We start from the raw sequence: 26,952 nt of genomic DNA on the forward strand, positions 1-26,952 counted from the left end.
TGTTATCAGCCATTTCAGGGGAGAGAATGACTGTAGGACAGGAGAATACAGTTTATTGCCCCCTGTTATCAGCCATTTCAGGGGAGAGGATGACTGTAGGACAGGAGAATACAATCTATTGCCCCCCTGTTATCAGCCATTTCAGGGGAGAGGATGACTGTAGGACAGGAGAATACAGTCTATTGCTCCCTGTTATCAGCCATTTCAGGGGAGAGGATGACTGTAGGACAGGAGAATACAGTCTATTGCCCCCTGTTATCAGCCATTTCAGGGGAGAGGATGACTGTAGGACAGGAGAATACAATCTATTGCCCCCCTGTTATCAGCCATTTCAGGGGAGAGGATGACTGTAGGACAGGAGAATACAGTCTATTGCTCCCTGTTATCAGCCATTTCAGGGGAGAGGATGACTGTAGGACAGGATAATACAATCTATTGCTCCCTGTTATCAGCCATTTCAGGGGAGAGGATGACTGTAGGACAGGAGAATACAGTCTATTGCTCCCTGTTATCAGCCATTTCAGGGGAGAGGATGACTGTAGGACAGGAGAATACAATCTATTGCCTCCTGTTATCGGCCATTTCAGGCCAGACAGGGGCTGATTGTGATAAGCAGTGGCCCTTTAATTAGGGCCACCAGACGGGATGACAGAGGCGCCTCCCTCTACAGCACAATAGTAATGCACAGCTCCAGGTGTAAAGCTGGTTTAGAAGTGGAGCAGGAGCGGCAGGGGTTAACATCTCGGGGTGTTTGGTTTCGGAGGAGATGGGTTATAGGAAAATATCCCTCAGATCCGCTGGGGTTTGGCAGCTTTCACATCATTCCACCCCGAAACGTGGCCAAATAGACCCTTGGAGCGTCTCACACAGCAGCGACAGAGCAGGCCCGGAGGGGTTAATCATACGTGATGTAATTCCAGGATATGACAGGCGATTAACCCTAAAGCAGCCAACCCTACAGAAACCCAGAACAAAATCAGAGCCAAAAAAGGGTGCCCGTTAACCCCTCAGTGATCGACGCCCAAAAAAATTACCGGCTGGCGCAGAAGCGCATTAACCCTTGAGGAACTGACTCCAAAGAGGGGCTGACCATTTACCAGCACACGACCAGCAGAAACCCACAATTAACCCTTTCACAACCAGCATTCAAAAGAACACATGACGGGGGAGGGCAGCAGGTAAGCCTGAGGTTAAACGGCTGCAGCTGTGGCGGGGGGCGGCAGGTGGGGGCTGGGGATCCCCTGTGCCTGTCTGGAGGAAGCCGCCTCACCTCTGGAACACTTCAGTCTCTCCTCATCTCCCCCCCCATGGGACAATAATCCCCCCACTCGCCTCCTTCCTGAGCCCCCGGATCACTTTACAGGAGCGCAGCCGCCTCCCCCGCCGCAGGTGACTCTTTAACCCCCGACGGCTCAGAGGATGATGGCGGCAACCGGAAAACAGCCCCCAAAATTACAAACACCCTGCAAACTACACAAGTATGAGAACCTCAAGCAGCGAGACTACCAGACTATCCTCACCGCCCCCCTAACAGAGCCCCCGATATAATCCCCGGCACCCCCCGATATAATCCTCACCGCCCCCTAACAGAGCCCCCGATATAATCCCCGGCACCCCCCGATATAATCCCCGCCGCCCCCCAACAGAGCCCCCGATATAATCCCCGCCGCCCCCTAACAGAGCCCCCGATATAATCCCCGGCACCCCCCGATATAATCCCCGCCGCCCCCCAACAGAGCCCCCGCTATAATCCCCGCCGCCCCCCAACAGAGCCCCCGATATAATCCCCGGCACCCCCCGATATAATCCCCGCCGCCCCCCAACAGAGCCCCCGATATAATCCCCGCCGCCTCCCAACAGAGCCCCCGATATAATCCCCGCCGCCCCCCAACAGAGCCCCCGATATAATCCCCGCCGCCCCCCAACAGAGCCCCCGATATAATCCCCGCCGCCCCCCAACAGAGCCCCCGATATAATCCCCGCCGCCCCCCAACAGAGCCCCCGATATAATCCCCGCCGCCCCCCAACAGAGCCCCCGATATAATCCCCGCCGCCCCCCAACACAGCCCCTGATATAATCCTTGCCGCCCCCTAACACAGCCCCCGATATAATGCCCGCCGCCCCCCAACACAGCCCCTGATATAATCCTTGCCGCCCCCTAACACAGCCCCCGATATAATGCCCGCCGCCCCCCAACACAGCCCCTGATATAATCCTTGCCGCCCCCTAACACAGCCCCCGATATAATCCCCAGCACCCACCAACACAGCCCCGGATATAATCCTTGCCGCCCCCTAACACAGCCCCCGATATAATCCCCGGCACACACCAACACAGCCCCGGATATAATCCCCGGCACCCCCCCAACACAGCCCCCGATATAATCCCCAGCACCCCCCGATATAATCCCCGGCACCCCCCAACACAGCCCCCGATATAATCCCCGCCACCCCCCGATATAATCCCCGGCACCCCCCAACACAGCCCCCGATATAATCCCCGCCGTCCCCTAACACAGCCCCCGATATAATCCCGCCGCCCCCCAATATAATCCCCCAATATAAACCCCACTGCCCCCCCAACACAGCCCCCGATATAAACCCCGCCGCCCCCAACACAGCCCCCCGATATAATCCTCGCCGCCCCCTAACAGAGCCCCCCGATATAATCCTCGCCGCCCCCTAACAGAGCCCCCCGATATAATCCTCGCCGCCCCCTAACAGAACCCCCCGATATAATCTTTACCGCCCCCGATATAACCCCCGCCGTCCCCTAACACGGCCCCCGATATAATCCTCGCCGCCCCCTAACCGAGCCCCCGATATAATCCTCCGCCACCCCCCAATATAAACCCCGCCACCACCTAACACAGCCCCCGATATAACCCCCGCCGCCACCTAACACAGCCCCCGATATAATCCCCAGAACATGGACAACTACAGGAGGAGAGGGTAACATCTCATGGGACAGGTACTCCCCATCATCACCACAGTACTCGGCGGCTGCAGTGCCCTCTCCTCACCTGCAGGCGGCACTGCACGTGATCTATAGCTCCCGTCACTAATGACCTGGCGGATAGCAGAGGCCGGCAGCCGCGGGGTTAATGTGCTGGATCGGCTCACGTGCCGTCTGCCCAGAATCCAGTCCAGTTTTATTAGAGGCTGCGGGGACGGTGAGGAGCGAGGAGTCTGCCAAGTGCGGAGAGGAGGGGGCACCTCACAAGGAGCAGCTACTGAACCCCCCTCAGGGTCACCCTCCGCTCCTGCAAGGGGAGGAGGGGGGGCGAGAGACAGCGCCAGAGGAGAGAGACAGCGCCAGCTGCCCAGAGACTCATTCATTACCTGAGAACAGCTGGAAAAGCCATTGTGCTCCCAGTAAATACTTCCTAACCCAGAGTGGGGGAGGGGGTCCTAGAAAGAGACTGCTTCAGAGATAACCGAGAGCGCCCGCCCGGGAGGGGCCTGTCCTAGAAAAAGACTGCTCCAAAGATAGAGAATGTAATGAGACCCCACTACCGGTGACATCACTGCCCGGGGCTCTGTATACAGTGTAATGAGGAGCGCCCACTACCGGTGACATCACTGCCCGGAGCTCTGTATACAGTGTAATGAGGAGCGCCCACTACCGGTGACATCACTGCCCGGAGCTCTGTATACAGTGTAATGAGGAGCGCCCACTACCGGTGACATCACTGCCCGGGGCTCTGTATACAGAGTAATGAGGAGCGCCCACTACTGGTGACATCACTGCCCGGAGCTCTATATACAGAGTAATGAGGAGCGCCCACTACCGGTGACATCACTGCCCGGAGCTCTGTATACAGTGTAATGAGGAGCGCCCACTACCGGTGACATCACTGCCCGGAGCTCTGTATACAGTGTAATGAGGAGCGCCCACTACCGGTGACATCACTGCCCGGAGCTCTGTATACAGAGTAATGAGGAGCGCCCACTACCGGTGACATCACTGCCCGGGGCTCTATATACAGTGTAATGAGGAGCGCCCACTACCGGTGACATCACTGCCCGGGGCTCTGTATACAGTGTAATGAGGAGCGCCCACTACCGGTGACATCACTGCCCGGGGCTCTATATACAGAGTAATGAGGAGCGCCCACTACCGGTGACATCACTGCCCGGGGCTCTGTATACAGTGTAATGAGGAGCGTCCACTACCGGTGACATCACTGCCCGGAGCTCTGTATACAGTGTAATGAGACCCCACTACCGGTGACATCACTGCCCGGAGCTCTGTATACAGTGTAATGAGACCCCACTACCGGTGACATCACTGCCCGGGGCTCTGTATACAGTGTAATGAGGAGCGCCCACTACGGTGACATCACTGCCCGGGGCTCTATATACAGAGTAATGAGGAGCGCCCACTACTGGTGACATCACTGCCCGGGGCTCTATATACAGAGTAATGAGGAGCGCCCACTACTGGTGACATCACTGCCCGGGGCTCTATATACAGAGTAATGAGGAGCGCCCACTACTGGTGACATCACTGCCCGGGGCTCTGTATACAGAGTAATGAGGAGCGCCCACTACTGGTGACATCACTGCCCGGAGCTCTGTATACAGTGTAATGAGGAGCGCCCACTACCGGTGACATCAGTGCCGGGATCTTGGTGCCTCATTATAAGGTCACTACATGTTGGGGGCACCTCATATGTTACTTACCTCTTCATCAGAGGAGTCATGCTCATACTCATCGCTCCCTCTGGTTTCCAGTTCTGCCGTCTTCTGGGCCACCTGAAAACAGAACAGAAGATCCAGAAATTACCCAAAACTGAAAATATCACTCCCATCATGTTAAAGGGGTCCTCAGTTCAGTAAGTGGTATTTATCATGTAGAGGAAGCTAATACAAGCCCCTTACTAATGTATTGTTATTGTCCATATTACCCGGTGACAGGTAAAGGGTTTCTACCACCAGATTTTGACCTATTTAGCGATCTGCCAGTGTCTGTACTACCTAACACTGCTCCTGTATCACCTGTGTCTGCACTACCACTGCTCCTGTATCACCTCTGTCTGCACTACCTAACACTGCTCCTGTATCACCTGTGTCTGCACTACCACTGCTCCTGTATCACCTGTGTCTGCACTACCTAACACTGCTCCTGTATCACCCGTGTCTGCACTACCTAACACTGCTCCTGTATCACCTCTGTCTGCACTACCTAACACTGCTCCAGCATCACCTGTGTCTGCACTACCTAACACTGCTCCTGTATCACATGTGTCTGCTGTACCTAACACTGGTCCTGTATCACCTCTGTCTGCACTAACACTGCTCCTGTATCACCTCTGTCTGCACTACCTAACACTGCTCCTGTATCACCCGTGTCTGCACTACCTAATACTGCTCCTGTATCACCCGTGTCTGCACTACCTAACACTGCTCCAGCATCACCTGTGTCTGCACTACCTAACACTGCTCCTGTATCACCTGTGTCTGCACTACCTAACACTGCTCCTGTATCACCTCTGTCTGCACTACCTAACACTGCTCCTGTATCACCAGTGTCTGCACTACCTAACACTGCTCCAGTATCACCTCTGTCTGCACTACCTAACACTGCTCCAGTATCACCTCTGTCTGCACTACCTAACACTGCTCCTGTATCACCTCTGTCTGCACTAACACTGCTCCTGTATCACCTGTGTCTGCACTACCTAACACTGCTCCTGTATCACCTGTGTCTGCTGTACCTAACACTGCTCTTGTATCACCTGTGTCTGCACTACCTAACACTGCTCTTGTATCACCTGTGTCTGCACTACCTAACACTGCTCCTGTATCACCTGTGTCTGTTGTACCTAACACTGCTCCTGTATCACCTGTGTCTGCTGTACCTAACACTGCTCCAGTATCACCAGTGTCTGCACTACCTAACACTGCTCCTGTATCACCTCTGTCTGCACTACCTAACACTGCTCCTGTATCACCTCTGTCTGCACTACCTAACACTGCTCCTGTATCACCTGTGTCTGCACTAACACTGCTCCTGTATCACCTGTGTCTGCACTAACACTGCTCCTGTATCACCTGTGTCTGCTGTACCTAACACTGCTCCAGTATCACCTGTGTGTGCACTACCTAACACTGCTCCTGTATCACCTGTGTCTGCGGTACCTAACACTGCTCCAGTATCACCAGTGTCTGCACTACCCAACACTTTTATTTTCAGCATCTAGAGGCTCTGTCTACTCACCATTTCTGCCGCCCAGCACGTCGCTCCAGCCCGCCCTGCTCTATCTCGAATTCCCGCACCTGCGCCGTGCGCTTCTGTATTCGGCGCAGGCGCAGTGACTATCGCACCGCTCCCTGCGCCGGCATCTTCACTGTGCCTGTGCCGATTACGGCGCAGGGATCGCAGGTGCGGGAATTCGAGATGGAGCGAGGTTGGCTGTCAATCAAGAGGAGCGGGGCGGGCTGGAGGGACGAGCTGGGGGGCAGAAATGGTGAGTAGACAGAGCCTCTAGATACTGAAAAGACGCCCCCATAGCATATCAATAAAAGTAGCTCCTCCTGCTCTCCGGCCCCCGTTCTGAGCGCACAGCTCCTCCTGCTCTCCGGCCCCCGTTCTGTGCGCACAGCTCCTCCTGCTCTCCGGCCCCCGTTCTGTGCGCACAGCCCCTCCTGCTCTCCGGCCCCCGTTCTGTGCGCACAGCCCCTCCTGCTCTCCGGCCCCCGTTCTGTGCGCACAGCCCCTCCTTCTCTCCGGCCCCCGTTCTGTGCGCACAGCCCCTCCTGCTCTCCGGCCCCCGTTCTGTGCGCACAGCCCCTCCTGCTCTCCGGCCCCCGTTCTGTGCGCACAGCCCCTCCTGCTCTCCGGCCCCCGTTCTGTGCGCACAGCCCCTCCTGCTCTCCGGCCCCCGTTCTGTGCGCACAGCCCCTCCTGCTCTCCGGCCCCCGTTCTGTGCGCACAGCCCCTCCTGCTCTCCGGCCCCCGTTCTGTGCGCACAGCTCCTCCTGCTCTCCGGCCCCCGTTCTGTGCGCACAGCCCCTCCTGCTCTCCGGCCCCCGTTCTGTGCGCACAGCCCCTCCTGCTCTCCGGCCCCCGTTCTGTGCGCACAGCCCCTCCTGCTCTCCGGCCCCCGTTCTGTGCGCACAGCCCCTCCTGCTCTCCGGCCCCCGTTCTGTGCGCACAGCCCCTCCTGCTCTCCGGCCCCCGTTCTGTGCGCACAGCCCCTCCTGCTCTCCGGCCCCCGTTCTGTGCGCACAGCTCCTCCTGCTCTCCGGCCCCCGTTCTGTGCGCACAGCCCCTCCTGCTCTCCGGCCCCCGTTCTGTGCGCACAGCCCCTCCTGCTCTCCGGCCCCCGTTCTGTGCGCACAGCCCCTCCTGCTCTCCGGCCCCCGTTCTGTGCGCACAGCCCCTCCTGCTCTCCGGCCCCCGTTCTGTGCGCACAGCCCCTCCTGCTCTCCGGCCCCCGTTCTGTGCGCACAGCCCCTCCTGCTCTCCGGCCCCCGTTCTGTGCGCACAGCCCCTCCTGCTCTCCGGCCCCCGTTCTGTGCGCACAGCCCCTCCTGCTCTCCGGCCCCCGTTCTGTGCGCACAGCCCCTCCTGCTCTCCGGCCCCCGTTCTGTGCGCACAGCCCCTCCTGCTCTCCGGCCCCCGTTCTGTGCGCACAGCCCCTCCTGCTCTCCGGCCCCCGTTCTGTGCGCACAGCCCCTCCTGCTCTCCGGCCCCCGTTCTGTGCGCACAGCCCCTCCTGCTCTCCGGCCCCCGTTCTGTGCGCACAGCTCCTCCTGCTCTCCGGCCCCCGTTCTGTGCGCACAGCTCCTCCTGCTCTCCGGCCCCCGTTCTGTGCGCACAGCTCCTCCTGCTCTCCGGCCCCCGTTCTGTGCGCACAGCTCCTCCTGCTCTCCGGCCCCCGTTCTGTGCGCACAGCTCCTCCTGCTCTCCGGCCCCCGTTCTGTGCGCACAGCTCCTCCTGCTCTCCGGCCCCCGTTCTGTGCGCACAGCTCCTCCTGCTCTCCGATCCCCGTTCTGTGCGCACAGCTCCTCCTGCTCTCCGGCCCCCGTTCTGTGCGCACAGCTCCTCCTGCTCTCCTGCCCCCGTTCTGTGCACACAGCTCCTCCTGCTCTCCGGCCCCCGTTCTGTGCGCACAGCTCCTCCTGCCCTCCGGCCCCCGTTCTGTGCGCACAGCTCCTCCTGCTCTCTAGATGCTTCTATCCTCAGATAAGACTTCTACAGAGTTAAATTCAATGCATGTCAGAATAAAAGGAGCAGGAGGTAAACATGTGAAACTACAACTCCCAGCATGCATACCTCCTATGCCCTTCTCAGAACTCTGGAATGGAGAATGCTGGGAGTTGTAGTTTCACAGCAGCTGGAGTGCTGAAGGTTGCTGACCCCTGACCTAGGCTGCAGCCAGTAAGAAGCGGCGATGGAGGGCACAATCGGTGCTCATGATTTTAGGGGTCAGGACATCCTTGGGGTTGCTGGATGGGGGGGGGTATTTAACTCCACCCACGTTACCTTCTCTGCAGGCCCCGCCTCTTCCTCCTCGCTGCTGTCACTGGCGGAGTCCTCCAGGCCGGAGTACTGGCTCTCCTCGCTGTCACTCAGGTCGGTGTCCTCCCCGTCACTCATCATCACACCGTCCCCCCCGAGCAGCGCCCCCTGCAGAACACAAAACGGCAGCTGACAAACCGACACCGATACGGACCCCTCAGTCCCCCTCCTCAGTACCCGGGGGGCCCCCTCAGTCTCCCACCCCCTTCTCAGTACCCGGGGGGCCCCTCAGTCCCCCCTCCCCTTCAGTACCCGGGGGGCCCCTCAGTCCCCCCTCCCCTTCAGTACCCGGGGGGCCCCTCAGTCCCCCCTCCCCTTCAGTACCCGGGGGGCCCCTCAGTCCCCCCTCCCCTTCAGTACCCGGGGGGCCCCTCAGTCCCCCCTCCCCTTCAGTACCCGGGGGGCCCCTCAGTCCCCCCTCCCCTTCAGTACCCGGGGGGCCCCTCAGTCTCCCCTCCCCTTCAGTACCCGGGGGGCCCCTCAGTCTCCCCTCCCCTACAGTACCCGGGGGGCCCCTCAGTCTCCCCTCCCCTACAGTACCCGGGGGGCCCCTCAGTCTCCCCTCCCCTACAGTACCCGGGGGGCCCCTCAGTCTCCCCTCCCCTACAGTACCCGGGGGGCCCCTCAGTCTCCCCTCCCCTACAGTACCCGGGGGGCCCCTCAGTCTCCCCTCCCCTACAGTACCCGGGGGGCCCCTCAGTCTCCCCTCCCCTACAGTACCCGGGGGGCCCCTCAGTCTCCCCTCCCCTACAGTACCCGGGGGGCCCCTCAGTCTCCCCTCCCCTACAGTACCCGGGGGGCCCCTCAGTCTCCCCTCCCCTACAGTACCCGGGGGGCCCCTCAGTCTCCCCTCCCCTACAGTACCCGGGGGCCCCCTCAGTCTCCCCTCCCCTACAGTACCCGGGGGCCCCCTCAGTCTCCCCTCCCCTACAGTACCCGGGGGCCCCCTCAGTCTCCCCTCCCCTACAGTACCCGGGGGCCCCCTCAGTCTCCCCTCCCCTACAGTACCCGGGGGGCCCCTCAGTCTCCCCTCCCCTACAGTACCCGGGGGGCCCCTCAGTCTCCCCTCCCCTACAGTACCCGGGGGGCCCCTCAGTCTCCCCTCCCCTACAGTACCCGGGGGGCCCCTCAGTCTCCCCTCCCCTACAGTACCCGGGGGGCCCCTCAGTCTCCCCTCCCCTACAGTACCCGGGGGGCCCCTCAGTCTCCCCTCCAGTACCCGGGGGCCCCTCAGTCTCCCCTCCAGTACCCGGGGGCCCCTCAGTCTCCCCTCCCCTTCAGTACACATGGGCCCCTGAGTCTCCCCTCCCCTTCAGTACCCGGGGGCCCCTCAGTCTCCCCTCCCCTTCAGTACACATGGGCCCCTCAGTCTCCCCTCCCCTTCAGTACACATGGGCCCCTGAGTCTCCCCTCCCCTTCAGTACACATGGGCCCCTCGGTGTCCCTTACCGGCTCCTGGCTCCCTGTGTTCCGCCTCTTCATGGTTCAGAGCTATCGGTGGTGTCACGTGTCCCCCGGTTACACTCACGTGCTGAGACAGAAGCACCTCGAGCCGGGAACACGTTGCTCAGATGCATGCACACCGGAAGTCACCGTCACCACGCCCCCTCTCTGCCGGAAACCAACTGGCGCCATTTTTGTAGTGGAATTAGAGTAGCAAGATGGCCGCCGAGCTGACAATATAAGGTAAGGAACCCTGGGCGCCTGACGGGGAGGTGTAAGGCGCATGCGCAGAGTGTGATGTCAGACCAAGATGGCGGCGACCAGACCAGTGTGGGCCCAACTCTGTGCGCAGATCTCCTAGGGCCCCCGAAAACCGCCAGAGCCCAGATCCTTCCGAACCAGGGTATGGAACTGCCCCCGATATTATACACACTGTAAACTGCCCCCGATATTATACACACTGTAAACTGCCCCCGACATTATACACACTGTAAACTGCCCCCGACATTATACACACTGTAAACTGCCCCCCGACATTATACACACTGTAAACTGCCCCCGATATTATACACACTGTAAACTGCCCCCGATATTATACACACTGTAAACTGCCCCCGACATTATACACACTGTAAACTGCCCCCGACATTATACACACGGTAAACTGCCCCCCGACATTATACACACTGTAAACTGCCCCCCGATATTATACACACTGTAAACTGCCCCCCGACATTATACACACTGTAAACTGCCCCCCGATATTATACACGCTGTAAACTGCCCCCGACATTATACACACTGTAAACTGCCCCCCGACATTATACACACTGTAAACTGCCCCCCGACATTATACACACTGTAAACTGCCCCCGATATTATACACACTGTAAACTGCCCCCGACATTATACACACTGTAAACTGCCCCCGACATTATACACACTGTAAACTGCCCCCGACATTATACACACTGTAAACTGCCCCCGACATTATACACACTGTAAACTGCCCCCCGACATTATACACACTGTAAACTGCCCCCGACATTATACACACTGTAAACTGCCCCCGACATTATACACACTGTAAACTGCCCCCGACATTATACACACTGTAAACTGCCCCCGACATTATACACACTGTAAACTGCCCCCCGACATTATACACACTGTAAACTGCCCCCCGACATTATACACACTGTAAACTGCCCCCCGACATTATACACACTGTAAACTGCCCCCGATATTATACACACTGTAAACTGCCCCCGACATTATACACACTGTAAACTGCCCCCGACATTATACACACTGTAAACTGCCCCCGACATTATACACACTGTAAACTGCCCCCGACATTATACACACTGTAAACTGCCCCCGACATTATACACACTGTAAACTGCCCCCGACATTATACACACTGTAAACTGCCCCCGACATTATACACACTGTAAACTGCCCCCGACATTATACACACTGTAAACTGCCCCCGACATTATACACACTGTAAACTGCCCCCCGACATTATACACACTGTAAACTGCCCCCCGACATTATACACACTGTAAACTGCCCCCGATATTATACACACTGTAAACTGCCCCCCGACATTATACACACTGTAAACTGCCCCCCGACATTATACACACTGTAAACTGCCCCCCGATATTATACACACGGTAAACTGCCCCCCGATATTATACACACTGTAAACTGCCCCCCGATAATATACACACTGTAAACTGCCCCCCGATATTATACACACTGTAAACTGCCCCCCGATATTATACACACTGTAAACTGCCCCCCGACATTATACACACGGTAAACTGCCCCCGATATTATACACACTGTAAACTGCCCCCCGACATTATACACACTGTAAACTGCCCCCCGACATTATACACACGGTAAACTGCCCCCCGATATTATACACACTGTAAACTGCCCCCCGATATTATACACACTGTAAACTGCCCCCCGATATTATACACACTGTAAACTGCCCCCCGACATTATACACACTGTAAACTGCCCCCCGACATTATACACACTGTAAACTGCCCCCCGACATTATACACACTGTAAACTGCCCCCCGACATTATACACACTGTAAACTGCCCCCGACATTATACAGTCTGTAAACTGCCCCCCGATATTATACACACTGTAAACTGCCCCCGAAATTATACACACTGTAAACTGCCCCTCCGACATTATACACACGGTAAACTGCCCCCCCCCCCCCGATATTATACACACTGTAAACTGCCCCCCGATATTATACACACTGTAAACTGCCCCCCGATATTATACACACTGTAAACTGCCCCCCGACATTATACACACTGTAAACTGCCCCCCGACATTATACACACTGTAAACTGCCCCCCGACATTATACACACTGTAAACTGCCCCCCGACATTATACACACTGTAAACTGCCCCCCGATATTATACACACTGTAAACTGCCCCCGATATTATACACACTGTAAACTGCCCCCCGACATTATACACACTGTAAACTGCCCCCGATATTATACACACTGTAAACTGCCCCCCGACATTATACACACTGTAAACTGCCCCCCGATATTATACACACTGTAAACTGCCCCCGACATTATACACACTGTAAACTGCCCCCGACATTATACACACTGTAAACTGCCCCCCGACATTATACACACTGTAAACTGCCCCCCGACATTATACACACTGTAAACTGCCCCCCGACATTATACACACTGTAAACTGACCCCCGATATTATACACACTGTAAACTGCCCCCCGACATTATACACACGGTAAACTGCCCCCGACATTATACACACTGTAAACTGCCCCCCGACATTATACACACTGTAAACTGCCCCCCGACATTATACACACGGTAAACTGCCCCCCGACATTATACAGTCTGTAAACTGCCCCCGATATTATACACACTGTAAACTGCCCCCCGACATTATACACACTGTAAACTGCCCCCCGACATTATACATACTGTAAACTGCCCCCCCGACATTATACACACTGTAAACTGCCCCCCCGACATTATACACACTGTAAACTGCCCCCCCGACATTATACACACTGTAAACTGCCCCCCCGACATTATACACACTGTAAACTGCCCCTGATATTATACACACTGTAAACTGTCCCCGATATTATACACACTGTAAACTGCCCCCCCGACATTATACACACTGTAAACTGCCCCCCCGACATTATACACACTGTAAACTGCCCCCCCGATATTATACACACTGTAAACTGCCCCCGATATTATACACACTGTAAACTGCCCCCGACATTATACACACTGTAAACTGCCCCCCGACATTATACACACGGTAAACTGCCCCCCGATATTATACACACTGTAAACTGCCCCCCGATATTATACACACTGTAAACTGCCCCCCGACATTATACACACTGTAAACTGCCCCCCGACATTATACACACTGTAAACTGCCCCCGATATTATACACACTGTAAACTGCCCCCCGACATTATACACACTGTAAACTGCCCCCCCGACATTATACACACTGTAAACTGCCCCCCCGATATTATACACACTGTAAACTGCCCCCGATATTATACACACTGTAAACTGCCCCCCCGACATTATACACACTGTAAACTGCCCCCGATATTATACACACTGTAAACTGCCCCCCCGACATTATACACACTGTAAACTGCCCCCCCGACATTATACACACTGTAAACTGCCCCCCCGACATTAGACACTGTAAACTGCCCCCCGATATTATACACACTGTAAACTGCCCCCCCGACATTATACACACTGTAAACTGCCCCCCGATATTATACACACTGTAAACTGCCCCCCGATATTATACACACTGTAAACTGCCCCCCGATATTATACACACTGTAAACTGCCCCCCGATATTATACACACTGTAAACTGCCCCCCGACATTATACAGTCTGTAAACTGCCCCCGATATTATACACACTGTAAACTGCCCCCGATATTATACACACTGTAAACTGCCCCCCCGACATTATAGACACTGTAAACTGCCCCCGATATTATACACACTGTAAACTGCCCCCGATATTATACACACTGTAAACTGCCCCCCCGATATTATACACACTGTAAACTGCCCCCGACATTATACACACTGTAAACTGCCCCCCGATATTATACACACGGTAAACTGCCCCCCGACATTATACACACTGTAAACTGCCCCCCCGATATTATACACACTGTAAACTGCCCCCCCGATATTATACACACTGTAAACTGCCCCCCGATATTATACACACTGTAAACTGCCCCCGACATTATACACACTGTAAACTGCCCCGACATTATACACACTGTAAACTGCCCCCGACATTATACACACTGTAAACTGCCCCCGACATTATACACACTGTAAACTGCCCCCGACATTATACACACTGTAAACTGCCCCCGACATTATACACACTGTAAACTGCCCCCGACATTATACACACTGTAAACTGCCCCCGACATTATACACACTGTAAACTGCCCCCGACATTATACACACTGTAAACTGCCCCCGACATTATACACACTGTAAACTGCCCCCGACATTATACACACTGTAAACTGCCCCCGACATTATACACACTGTAAACTGCCCCCCGATATTATACACACTGTAAACTGCCCCCGATATTATACAGTCTGTAAACTGCCCCCCGATATTATACACACTGTAAACTGCCCCCGACATTATACACACTGTAAACTGCCCCCGACATTATACACACTGTAAACTGCCCCCGATATTATACACACTGTAAACTGCCCCCGACATTATACAGTCTGTAAACTGCCCCCCGATATTATACACACTGTAAACTGCCCCCGACATTATACACACTGTAAACTGCCCCCGACATTATACACACTGTAAACTGCCCCCGACATTATACAGTCTGTAAACTGCCCCCCGATATTATACACACTGTAAACTGCCCCCGACATTATACACACTGTAAACTGCCCCCCGACATTATACACACTGTAAACTGCCCCCCGACATTATACACACTGTAAACTGCCCCCCGACATTATACACACTGTAAACTGCCCCCCGACATTATACACACTGTAAACTGCCCCCCGACATTATACACACTGTAAACTGCCCCCCGACATTATACACACTGTAAACTGCCCCCCGACATTATACACACTGTAAACTGCCCCCGACATTATACACACTGTAAATTGCCCCCCCGATATTATACACACTGTAAATTGCCCCCCGATATTATACACACGGTAAACTGCCCCCGATATTATACACACTGTAAACTGCCCCCGATATTATACAGTCTGTAAACTGCCCCCGATATTATACACACTGTAAACTGCCCCCGATATTATACACACTGTAAACTGCCCCCGATATTATACACACTGTAAACTGCCCCCCGATATTATACACACTGTAAACTGCCCCCCGACATTATACACACTGTAAACTGCCCCCGACATTATACACACTGTAAACTGCCCCCCGACATTATACACACTGTAAACTGCCCCCCCCCCCCGATATTATACACACTGTAAACTGCCCCCCCCCCCGATATTATACACACTGTAAATTGCCCCCCGATATTATACACACGGTAAACTGCCCCCGATATTATACACACTGTAAACTGCCCCCGATATTATACAGTCTGTAAACTGCCCCCGATATTATACACACTGTAAACTGCCCCCGATATTATACACACTGTAAACTGCCCCCGATATTATACACACTGTAAACTGCCCCCCGATATTATACACACTGTAAACTGCCCCCCGACATTATACACACTGTAAACTGCCCCCGACATTATACACACTGTAAACTGCCCCCCGACATTATACACACTGTAAACTGCCCCCCCCCCCCGATATTATACACACTGTAAACTGCCCCCCCCCCCGATATTATACACACTGTAAACTGCCCCCCCCCCCCCCCCCGATATTATACACACTGTAAACTGCCCCCGATATTATACACACTGTAAACTGCCCCCCGATATTATACACACTGTAAACTGCCCCCCGACATTATACACACTGTAAACTGCCCCCGATATTATACAGTCTGTAAACTGCCCCCGATATTATACAGTCTGTAAACTGCCCCCGATATTATACACACTGTAAACTGCCCCCGATATTATACACACTGTAAACTGCCCCCCGATATTATACACACTGTAAACTGCCCCCCGATATTATACACACTGTAAACTGCCCCCCGATATTATACACACTGTAAACTGCCACCCGACATTATACACACTGTAAACTGCCACCCGACATTATACACACTGTAAACTGCCCCCCGACATTATACACACTGTAAACTGCCCCCCGACATTATACACACTGTAAACTGCCCCCCGATATTATACACACTGTAAACTGCCCCCCGATATTATACACACTGTAAACTGCCCCCCGATATTATACACACTGTAAACTGCCCCCCGATATTATACACACTGTAAACTGCCCCCGATATTATACACACTGTAAACTGCCCCCGATATTATACAGTCTGTAAACTGCCCCCGATATTATACACACTGTAAACTGCCCCCGATATTATACACACTGTAAACTGCCCCCGATATTATACAGTCTGTAAACTGCCCCCGATATTATACACACTGTAAACTGCCCCCGATATTATACACACTGTAAACTGCCCCCGATATTATACACACTGTAAACTGCCCCCGATATTATACAGTCTGTAAACTGCCCCCGATATTATACACACTGTAAACTGCCCCCCGATATTATACACACTGTAAACTGCCCCCGATATTATACACACTGTAAACTGCCCCCCCCCGACATTATACACTCTGTAAACTGCCCCCGATATTATACACACTGTAAACTGCCCCCGATATTATACACACTGTAAACTGCCCCCGATATTATACACACTGTAAACTGCCCCCCGACATTATACACACTGTAAACTGCCCCCGACATTATACACACAGTAAACTGCCCCCCGATATTATACACACTGTAAACTGCCCCCCGATATTATACACACTGTAAACTGCCCCCGATATTATACACACTGTAAACTGCCCCTTAACATTATACACTCTGTAAGCTGCCCCCGATATTATACACACTGTAAACTGCCCCCGATATTATACACACTGTAAACTGCCCCCGATATTATACACACTGTAAACTGCCCCCCCCCCGATATTATACACACTGTAAACTGCCCCCCCCCCCCCCGATATTATACACACTGTAAACTGCCCCCCCCCCCCCGATATTATACACACTGTAAACTGCCCCCCGATATTATACACACTGTAAACTGCCCCCCGATATTATACACACTGTAAACTGCCACCCGACATTATACACACTGTAAACTGCCCCCCGACATTATACACACTGTAAACTGCCCCCCGACATTATACACACTGTAAACTGCCCCCCGATATTATACACACTGTAAACTGCCCCCGATATTATACACACTGTAAACTGCCCCCCGATATTATACACACTGTAAACTGCCCCCCGATATTATACACACTGTAAACTGCCCCCGATATTATACACACTGTAAACTGCCCCCGATATTATACAGTCTGTAAACTGCCCCCGATATTATACACACTGTAAACTGCCCCCGATATTATACACACTGTAAACTGCCCCCGATATTATACAGTCTGTAAACTGCCCCCGATATTATACACACTGTAAACTGCCCCCGATATTATACACACTGTAAACTGCCCCCGATATTATACACACTGTAAACTGCCCCCGATATTATACACACTGTAAACTGCCCCCGATATTATACAGTCTGTAAACTGCCCCCGATATTATACACACTGTAAACTGCCCCCCGATATTATACACACTGTAAACTGCCCCCGATATTATACACACTGTAAACTGCCCCCCCCCGACATTATACACTCTGTAAACTGCCCCCGATATTATACACACTGTAAACTGCCCCCGATATTATACACACTGTAAACTGCCCCCGATATTATACACACTGTAAACTGCCCCCCGACATTATACACACTGTAAACTGCCCCCGACATTATACACACAGTAAACTGCCCCCCGATATTATACACACTGTAAACTGCCCCCCGATATTATACACACTGTAAACTGCCCCCGATATTATACACACTGTAAACTGCCCCTTAACATTATACACTCTGTAAGCTGCCCCCGATATTATACACACTGTAAACTGCCCCCGATATTATACACACTGTAAACTGCCCCCGATATTATACACACTGTAAACTGCCCCCCCCCGATATTATACACACTGTAAACTGCCCCCCCCCCCCGATATTATACACACTGTAAACTGCCCCCCCCCCCCCGATATTATACACACTGTAAACTGCCCCCCCCCGATATTATACACACTGTAAACTGCCCCCCCGATATTATACACACTGTAAACTGCCCCCCCGATATTATACACACTGTAAACTGCCCCCCCCCCCGATATTATACACTCTGTAAACTGCCCCCCCGATATTATACACACTGTAAACTGCCCCCGATATTATACACACTGTAAACTGCCCCCGATATTATACACACTGTAAACTGCCCCCGATATTATACACACTGTAAACTGCCCCCCCCCCGATATTATACACACTGTAAACTGCCCCCCCCCCCCGATATTATACACTCTGTAAACTGCCCCCGATATTATACACTCTGTAAACTGCCCCCGATATTATACACACTGTAAACTGCCCCCCCGATATTATACAGTCTGTAAACTGCCCCCCGACATTATACACACTGTAAACTGCCCCCTGATATTATACACACTGTAAACTGCCCCTCGACATTATACACACTGTAAACTGCCCCCGACATTATACACACGGTAAACTGCCCCCCGACATTATACACACTGTAAACTGCCCCCGACATTATACACACTGTAAACTGCCCCCCGATATTATACAGTCTGTAAACTGCCCCCCGATATTATACACACTGTAAACTCCCCCCCGACATTATACACACTGTAAACTGCCCCTTAACATTATACACTCTGTAAACTGCCCCCGATATTATACACACTGTAAACTGCCCCCCCCCGATATTATACACACTGTAAACTGCCCCCCCCCCCGATATTATACACACTGTAAACTCCCCCCCCCCCGATATTATACACACTGTAAACTCCCCCCCCCCCGATATTATACACACTGTAAACTGCCCCCCCCGATATTATACACACTGTAAACTGCCCCCGATATTATACACACTGTAAACTGCCCCCCCCCCCCGATATTATACACACTGTAAACTGCCCCCCCCCCGATATTATACACACTGTAAACTGCCCCCCCCCCGATATTATACACACTGTAAACTGCCCCCCCCCGATATTATACACACTGTAAACTGCCCCCCCCCGATATTATACACACTGTAAACTGCCCCCCCCCCGATATTATACACACTGTAAACTGCCCCCCCCCGATATTATACACACTGTAAACTGCCCCCCCGATATTATACACACTGTAAACTGCCCCCCCGATATTATACACACTGTAAACTGCCCCCCCGATATTATACACACTGTAAACTGCCCCCCCGATATTATACACTCTGTAAACCCCCCCCCCCCGATATTATACACTCTGTAAACTGCCCCCCCGATATTATACACACTGTAAACTGCCCCCCGATATTATACACACTGTAAACTGCCCCCCGATATTATACACACTGTAAACTGCCCCCCGATATTATACACACTGTAAACTGCCCCCCGACATTATACAGTCTGTAAACTGCCCCCGATATTATACACACTGTAAACTGCCCCCGATATTATACACACTGTAAACTGCCCCCGATATTATACACACTGTAAACTGCCCCCCCTACATTATAGACACTGTAAACTGCCCCCGATATTATACAATCTGTAAACTGCCCCCCCGATATTATACACACTGTAAACTGCCCCCCCCGATATTATACACACTGTAAACTGCCCCCCCGATATTATACACACTGTAAACTGCCCCCCGACATTATACACACTGTAAACTGCCCCCGACATTATACACACTGTAAACTGCCCCCGACATTATACACACTGTAAACTGCCCCCGACATTATACACACTGTAAACTGCCCCCGACATTATACACACTGTAAACTGCCCCCGACATTATACACACTGTAAACTGCCCCCGACATTATACACACTGTAAACTGCCCCCGACATTATACACACTGTAAACTGCCCCCGACATTATACACACTGTAAACTGCCCCCGACATTATACACACTGTAAACTGCCCCCGACATTATACACACTGTAAACTGCCCCCGACATTATACACACTGTAAACTGCCCCCCGATATTATACACACTGTAAACTGCCCCCCGACATTATACAGTCTGTAAACTGCCCCCCGACATTATACAGTCTGTAAACTGCCCCCCGATATTATACACACTGTAAACTGCCCCCCGACATTATACACACTGTAAACTGCCCCCGACATTATACACACTGTAAACTGCCCCCGACATTATACAGTCTGTAAACTGCCCCCCGACATTATACAGTCTGTAAACTGCCCCCCGACATTATACACACTGTAAACTGCCCCCCGACATTATACACACTGTAAACTGCCCCCCGACATTATACACACTGTAAACTGCCCCCGACATTATACACACTGTAAACTGCCCCCGATATTATACACACTGTAAACTGCCCCCCCCGACATTATACACATGGTAAACTGCCCCCCGATATTATACACACTGTAAACTGCCCCCGACATTATACACACTGTAAACTGCCCCCGACATTATACACACTGTAAACTGCCCCCGATATTATACACACTGTAAACTGCCCCCCGATATTATACACTCTGTAAACTGCCCCCGATATTATACACACTGTAAACTGCCCCCCGATATTATACACACTGTAAACTGCCCCCGATATTATACACACTGTAAACTGCCCCCGACATTATACACACTGTAAACTGCCCCCGACATTATACACACTGTAAACTGCCCCCCGATATTATACACACTGTAAACTGCCCCCCGATATTATACACACTGTAAACTGCCCCCCGATATTATACACACTGTAAACTGCCCCCGATATTATACACACTGTAAACTGCCCCCGATATTATACACACTGTAAACTGCCCCCGATATTATACACACTGTAAACTGCCCCCCGATATTATACACACTGTAAACTGCCACCCGACATTATACACACTGTAAATTGCCCCCCGACATTATACACACTGTAAACTGCCCCCCGACATTATACACACTGTAAACTGCCCCCCCCCCCGATATTATACACACGGTAAACCCCCCCCCCCCCGATATTATACACTCTGTAAACTGCCCCCCGATATTATACACACTGTAAACTGCCCCCCCCCCCCCCGATATTATACACTCTGTAAACTGCCCCCCGATATTATACACTCTGTAAACTGCCCCCCGATATTATACACTCTGTAAACTGCCCCCCGATATTATACACTCTGTAAACTGCCCCCCGATATTATACACTCTGTAAACTGCCCCCCGATATTATACACACTGTAAACTGCCCGCCGATATTATACACACTGTAAACTGCCCCCCGATATTATACACACTGTAAACTGCCCCCGATATTATACACACTGTAAACTGCCCCCGGATATTATACACACTGTAAACTGACCCCCGACATTATACACACTGTAAACTGCCCCCCGACATTATACACACTGTAAACTGCCCCCCGACATTATACACACTGTAAACTGACCCCCGACATTATACACACTGTAAACTGCCCCCCGACATTATACACACTGTAAACTGCCCCCCGATATTATACACACTGTAAACTGCCCCCCGATATTATACACACTGTAAACTGCCCCCGACATTATACACACTGTAAACTGCCCCCCGACATTATACACACTGTAAACTGCCCCCGATATTATACACACTGTAAACTGCCCCCGATATTATACACACTGTAAACTGCCCCCCGATATTATACACACTGTAAACTGCCCCCGATATTATACACACTGTAAACTGCCCCCCGACATTATACACACTGTAAACTGCCCCCGATATTATACACACTGTAAACTGCCCCCGATATTATACACACTGTAAACTGCCCCCCGATATTATACACACTGTAAACTGACCCCCGATATTATACACACTGTAAACTGCCCCCCGACATTATACACACTGTAAACTGCCCCCCGACATTATACACACTGTAAACTGCCCCCCGATATTATACACACTGTAAACTGCCCCCGACATTATACACACTGTAAACTGCCCCCCGATATTATACACACTGTAAACTGCCCCCCGATATTATACACACTGTAAACTGCCTCCCGACATTATACACACTGTAAACTGCCCCCCGACATTATACACACTGTAAACTGACCCCCGATATTATACACACTGTAAACTGCCCCCCGACATTATACACACTGTAAACTGCCCCCCGACATTATACACACTGTAAACTGCCCCCGATATTATACACACTGTAAACTGCCTCCCGACATTATACACACTGTAAACTGTAGCGGTACATATACGCTGTAAACCTATTACCCCCCTCTGTATTGTATACGCTGTGTGCTTGGAGGTGGGCGGGGTCAGGGATTTCATGGCGCCATGCCCCTCCCCCGCCCTCCGTTCCGGTTGCTGTTGGTAGACCTTTTGTATGTGCGTTTTCTTAGCTCCGCCCCTGACATCCGTCTTTTCCTTCCTCCGTGTTCTGCAGTGTCTTCTCCCCCCTGCTGCGCGGCCGCTCTCTGGACGATGGAGGCGCTCTCTGCTGGTGCGGGCAGCAACGTTCCGGCCTTCCTGGCCAAGCTATGGACTCTGGTGGAGGACCCGGAGACGGACCCTCTCATCTGCTGGAGTCCGGTAAGACCGCCGTGTATCCTGACAATGCCCTGCGACCCCCTCCTGCCTGGTGACCACGTGTGCCACGGCTCAGGGGGCCCCATATACCGTGAGTTGGACTCCATGTGTCTCCTCCAGATCCAGCGCTTCTTGTTGGATGGATCTCCAAGAAGATGGCCTGGTGCTGCCCATGGACCTGAGACGTCGGAAAAACATTGTACCTGATCACTCAGCCTTATCTGAGGAGGAGAGCTGATCCCGGATCACTCAGCCTTATATGAGGAGGAGAGCTGATACCGGATCACTCAGCCTTATATGAGGAGGAGAGCTGATACCTGATCACTCAGCCTTATGTGAGGAGGAGAGCTGATACAGGATCACTCAGCCTTATATGAGGAGGAGAGCTGATACCGGATCACTCAGCCTTATATGAGGAGGAGAGCTGATACCGGATCACTCAGCCTTATATGAGGAGGAGAGCTGATACCGGATCACTCAGCCTTATATGAGGAGGAGAGCTGATACCAGATCACTCAGCCTTATATGAGGAGGAGAGCTGATACCGGATCACTCAGCCTTATATGAGGAGGAGAGCTGATACCGGATCACTCAGCCTTATATGAGGAGGAGAGCTGATACCTGATCACTCAGCCTTATATGAGGAGGAGAGCTGATACCTGATCACTCAGCCTTATATGAGGAGGAGAGCTGATACCGGATCACTCAGCCTTATATGAGGAGGAGAGCTGATACCGGATCACTCAGCCTTATATGAGGAGGAGAGCTGATACCGGATCACTCAGCCTTATATGAGGAGGAGAGCTGATACCGGATCACTCAGCCTTATATGAGGAGGAGAGCTGATACCGGATCACTCAGCCTTATATGAGGAGGAGAGCTGATACCGGATCACTCTGCTTTATATGAGGAGGAGAGCTGATACCGGATCACTCAGCCTTATATGAGGAGGAGAGCTGATACCGGATCACTCAGCCTTATATGAGGAGGAGAGCTGATACTGGATCACTCAGCCTTATATGAGGAGGAGAGCTGATACCGGATGATTATATTATATTGATACTTGGAGGTGTTGCCGCCGGCCGTAGTATGGATGTATTGGAGGTGCACATTTCCTGTACAGGAAACCATATGTGTACTAGTAAATGGACAGTCATATAAACTCTGCCGACCCTGCCTACTGATGAGGAGATGACTGCTGACCCCTCCCTGTAATGATAATTGGATGACTGCTGACCCCTCCCTGTAATGATAATGAAATGACTGCTGGCCCTGCCCTCTAATGATAATGAAATGACTGCTGGCCCTGCCCTCTAATGATAATGAAATGACTGCTCGCCCTGCCCTCTACTGATAATGAAATGACTGCTGGCCCTGCCCTCTAATGATAATGAAATGACTGCTGGCCCTGCCCTCTAATGATAATGAAATGACTGCTGGCCCTGCCCTCTAATGATAATGAAATGACTGCTGGCCCTGCCCTCTAATGATAATGAGATGACTGCTGGCCCTGCCCTCTAATGATAATGAGATGACTGCTGGCCCTGCCCTCTAATGATAATGAAATGACTGCTGGCCCTTCCCCCTAATAATAATGAGCTGACTGCTGACCCTGCCATTCGATGATAATGACATGAACGCTGAATCTATCCATCCTCTGATGATGAGGACTGCTGACCCTGTGTATGTGTGCCCTGAGTCTGACCGCTGCTGTTCTGTTATCAGTCTGGTTTTGTCTATACCGGATGTCGTCCTGGGGGTCAGTGACCTCTGCGGTTCTCGTTGCTCCGGTTTGGATCGCGTTTCACGTTTCTCCATTCGGTCATCTCCTCATTGTGTGTTTCCCGTGTCCTGCGCCAAGTGCGGCTCTGTAAGCTGATCCCCCGGCTCACACATGTTTATCATTTGCTCTGTTCTGGGGGTGTGATGTTCTTGCCACAAGTAGCGGTCTGGCCGGCGTCCAGCAGAGGGGGGCAGTCTGCTCCGAGCTGATTGTCTGCAGCCCCGACACCCTGCGTGCTCTGGACTGGTTGTCACCACAAAGGGAATCCGCCAGGTAGCTGCAGAACCGCGTCCCAGAAATGTGCCCCAAATGTTTGGTGATCTGCCCCAGTCATGTAGTGGTCCATACAGTGCACTGCCCTCCAGCCTGCCCCGGAGCCCGGGCATCTCCAGCCTGCCCCGGAGCCCGGGCATCTCCAGCCTGCCCCGGAGCCCGGGCATCTCCAGCCTGCCCCGGAGCCCGGGCATCTCCAGCCTGCCCCGGAGCCCGGGCATCTCCAGCCTGCCCCGGAGCCCGGGCATCTCCAGCCTGCCCCGGAGCCCGGGCATCTCCAGCCTGCCCCGGAGCCCGGGCATCTCCAGCCTGCCCCGGAGCCCGGGCATCTCCAGCCTGCCCCGGAGCCCGGGCATCTCCAGCCTGCCCCGGAGCCCGGGCATCTCCAGCCTGCCCCCACACTGCTGAACCCAGAGGATTCCTGTTTTCATTAGCCCGGCCTCCCCTACTTTCCCCGGAACTCTGCTGATCCTGTACCTTGTGCCCCCCCCCTGCTGGTCCTGTACCTTGTGCCCCCCCCCCTGCTGGTCCTGTACCTTGTGCCTTCCCCCCTGCTGGTCCTGTACCTTGTGCCTTCCCCCCTGCTGGTCCTGTACCTTGTGCCTTCCCCCCCTGCTGGTCCTGTACCTTGTGCCTTCCCCCCCTGCTGGTCCTGTACCTTGTGCCTTCCCCCCCTGCTGGTCCTGTACCTTGTGCCTTCCCCCCCTGCTGGTCCTGTACCTTGTGCCCCCCCCCCTGCTGGTCCTGTACCTTGTGCCCCCCCCCCTGCTGGTCCTGTACCTTGTGCCTTCCCCCCTGCTGGTCCTGTACCTTGTGCCTTCCCCCCTGCTGGTCCTGTACCTTGTGCCCCCCCCCCCCCCCCCCCCCTGAAACCTGGACCTTGTGAAACACCAACCACTCTGCTTTTCCTAGGCCTTGTCGCCCCCCCCCCCCCCCCCCCCCAATGCTCCACGCTCTGCTTTTCCTAGGCCTTGTGCCCCCTAAGCTCTGCTTTTCCTAGGCCTTGTGCCCCCCCCCCCCCCAGGCTCTGATTTTCCTAGGCCTTGTGCCCCCCCCCCCCCCCCCACGCTCTGATTTTCCTAGGCCTTGTGCCCCCCCCCCCCCAGGCTCTGATTTTCCTAGGCCTTGTGCCCCCCCCCCCCCCAGACTCTGATTTTCCTAGGCCTTGTGCCCCCCCCAGACTCTGCTTTTCCTAGGCCTTGTGCTCCCCCCCCCCCCGACTCTGCTTTTCCTAGGCCTTCTGCCCCCCACGCTCTGCTTTTCCTAGGCCTTCTGCCCCCCACGCTTTGCTTTTCCTAGGCCTTCTGCCCCCCACGCTTTGCTTTTCCTAGGCCTTGTGCCCCCTATGCTCTGCTTTTCCTAGGCCTTGTGCCCCCCCCACGCTCTGCTTTTCCTAGGCCTTGTGCCCCCCACGCTTTGCTTTTCCTAGGCCTTGTGCCCCCTAAGCTCTGCTTTTCCTAGGCCTTGTGCCCCCCCCCCACGCTCTGATTTTCCTAGGCCTTGTGCCCCCCCCCCCCCCCCCCCCCCAGGCTCTGCTTTTCCTAGGCCTTGTGCCCCCCCCCCACGCTCTGATTTTCCTAGGCCTTGTGCCCCCCCCCCCCACGCTCTGATTTTCCTAGGCCTTGTGCCCCCCCCACGCTCTGATTTTCCTAGGCCTTGTGCCCCCCCCCCCACGCTCTGATTTTCCTAGGCCTTGTGCCCCCCCCAGACTCTGCTTTTCCTAGGCCTTGTGCCCCCCCCAGACTCTGCTTTTCCTAGGCCTTGTGCCCCCCCAGACTCTGCTTTTCCTAGGCCTTGTGCCCCCCCCAGACTCTGCTTTTCCTAGGCCTTGTGCCCCCCCCCCCC

At 53.5% G+C, this 26,952-nt stretch overlaps 2 protein-coding genes across 3 annotated transcripts in view; one reads left to right on the plus strand and one right to left on the minus strand.

Moving 5' to 3' along the window:
- BOP1 (BOP1 ribosomal biogenesis factor) overlaps nucleotides 1-10,133 on the minus strand; it is a 29,517-nt gene extending 19,384 nt beyond the window's left edge. The window contains exons 1-3 of the mRNA XM_040433197.1: nucleotides 9,981-10,133; nucleotides 8,496-8,639; nucleotides 4,687-4,758 (exon numbers count right to left, since the gene is read on the minus strand). Coding sequence (XP_040289131.1) covers nucleotides 4,687-4,758; nucleotides 8,496-8,639; nucleotides 9,981-10,013 — 249 coding nt within the window. The 5' untranslated portion in view covers nucleotides 10,014-10,133. The remainder of the gene's footprint in view (nucleotides 1-4,686; nucleotides 4,759-8,495; nucleotides 8,640-9,980) is intronic.
- An 89-nt stretch (nucleotides 10,134-10,222) lies between these two features.
- HSF1 (heat shock transcription factor 1) overlaps nucleotides 10,223-26,952 on the plus strand; it is a 32,537-nt gene continuing 15,807 nt past the window's right edge. For both annotated transcript variants that reach the window (XM_040433198.1, XM_040433199.1), the window contains exons 1-2: nucleotides 10,223-10,377; nucleotides 22,909-23,054. In XM_040433198.1, coding sequence (XP_040289132.1) covers nucleotides 10,272-10,377; nucleotides 22,909-23,054 — 252 coding nt within the window. In that variant the 5' untranslated portion in view covers nucleotides 10,223-10,271. The remainder of the gene's footprint in view (nucleotides 10,378-22,908; nucleotides 23,055-26,952) is intronic.

Source organism: Bufo bufo, chromosome 5 (assembly GCF_905171765.1).
Source record: "Bufo bufo chromosome 5, aBufBuf1.1, whole genome shotgun sequence".
Classification (NCBI taxonomy): domain Eukaryota; kingdom Metazoa; phylum Chordata; class Amphibia; order Anura; family Bufonidae; genus Bufo; species Bufo bufo.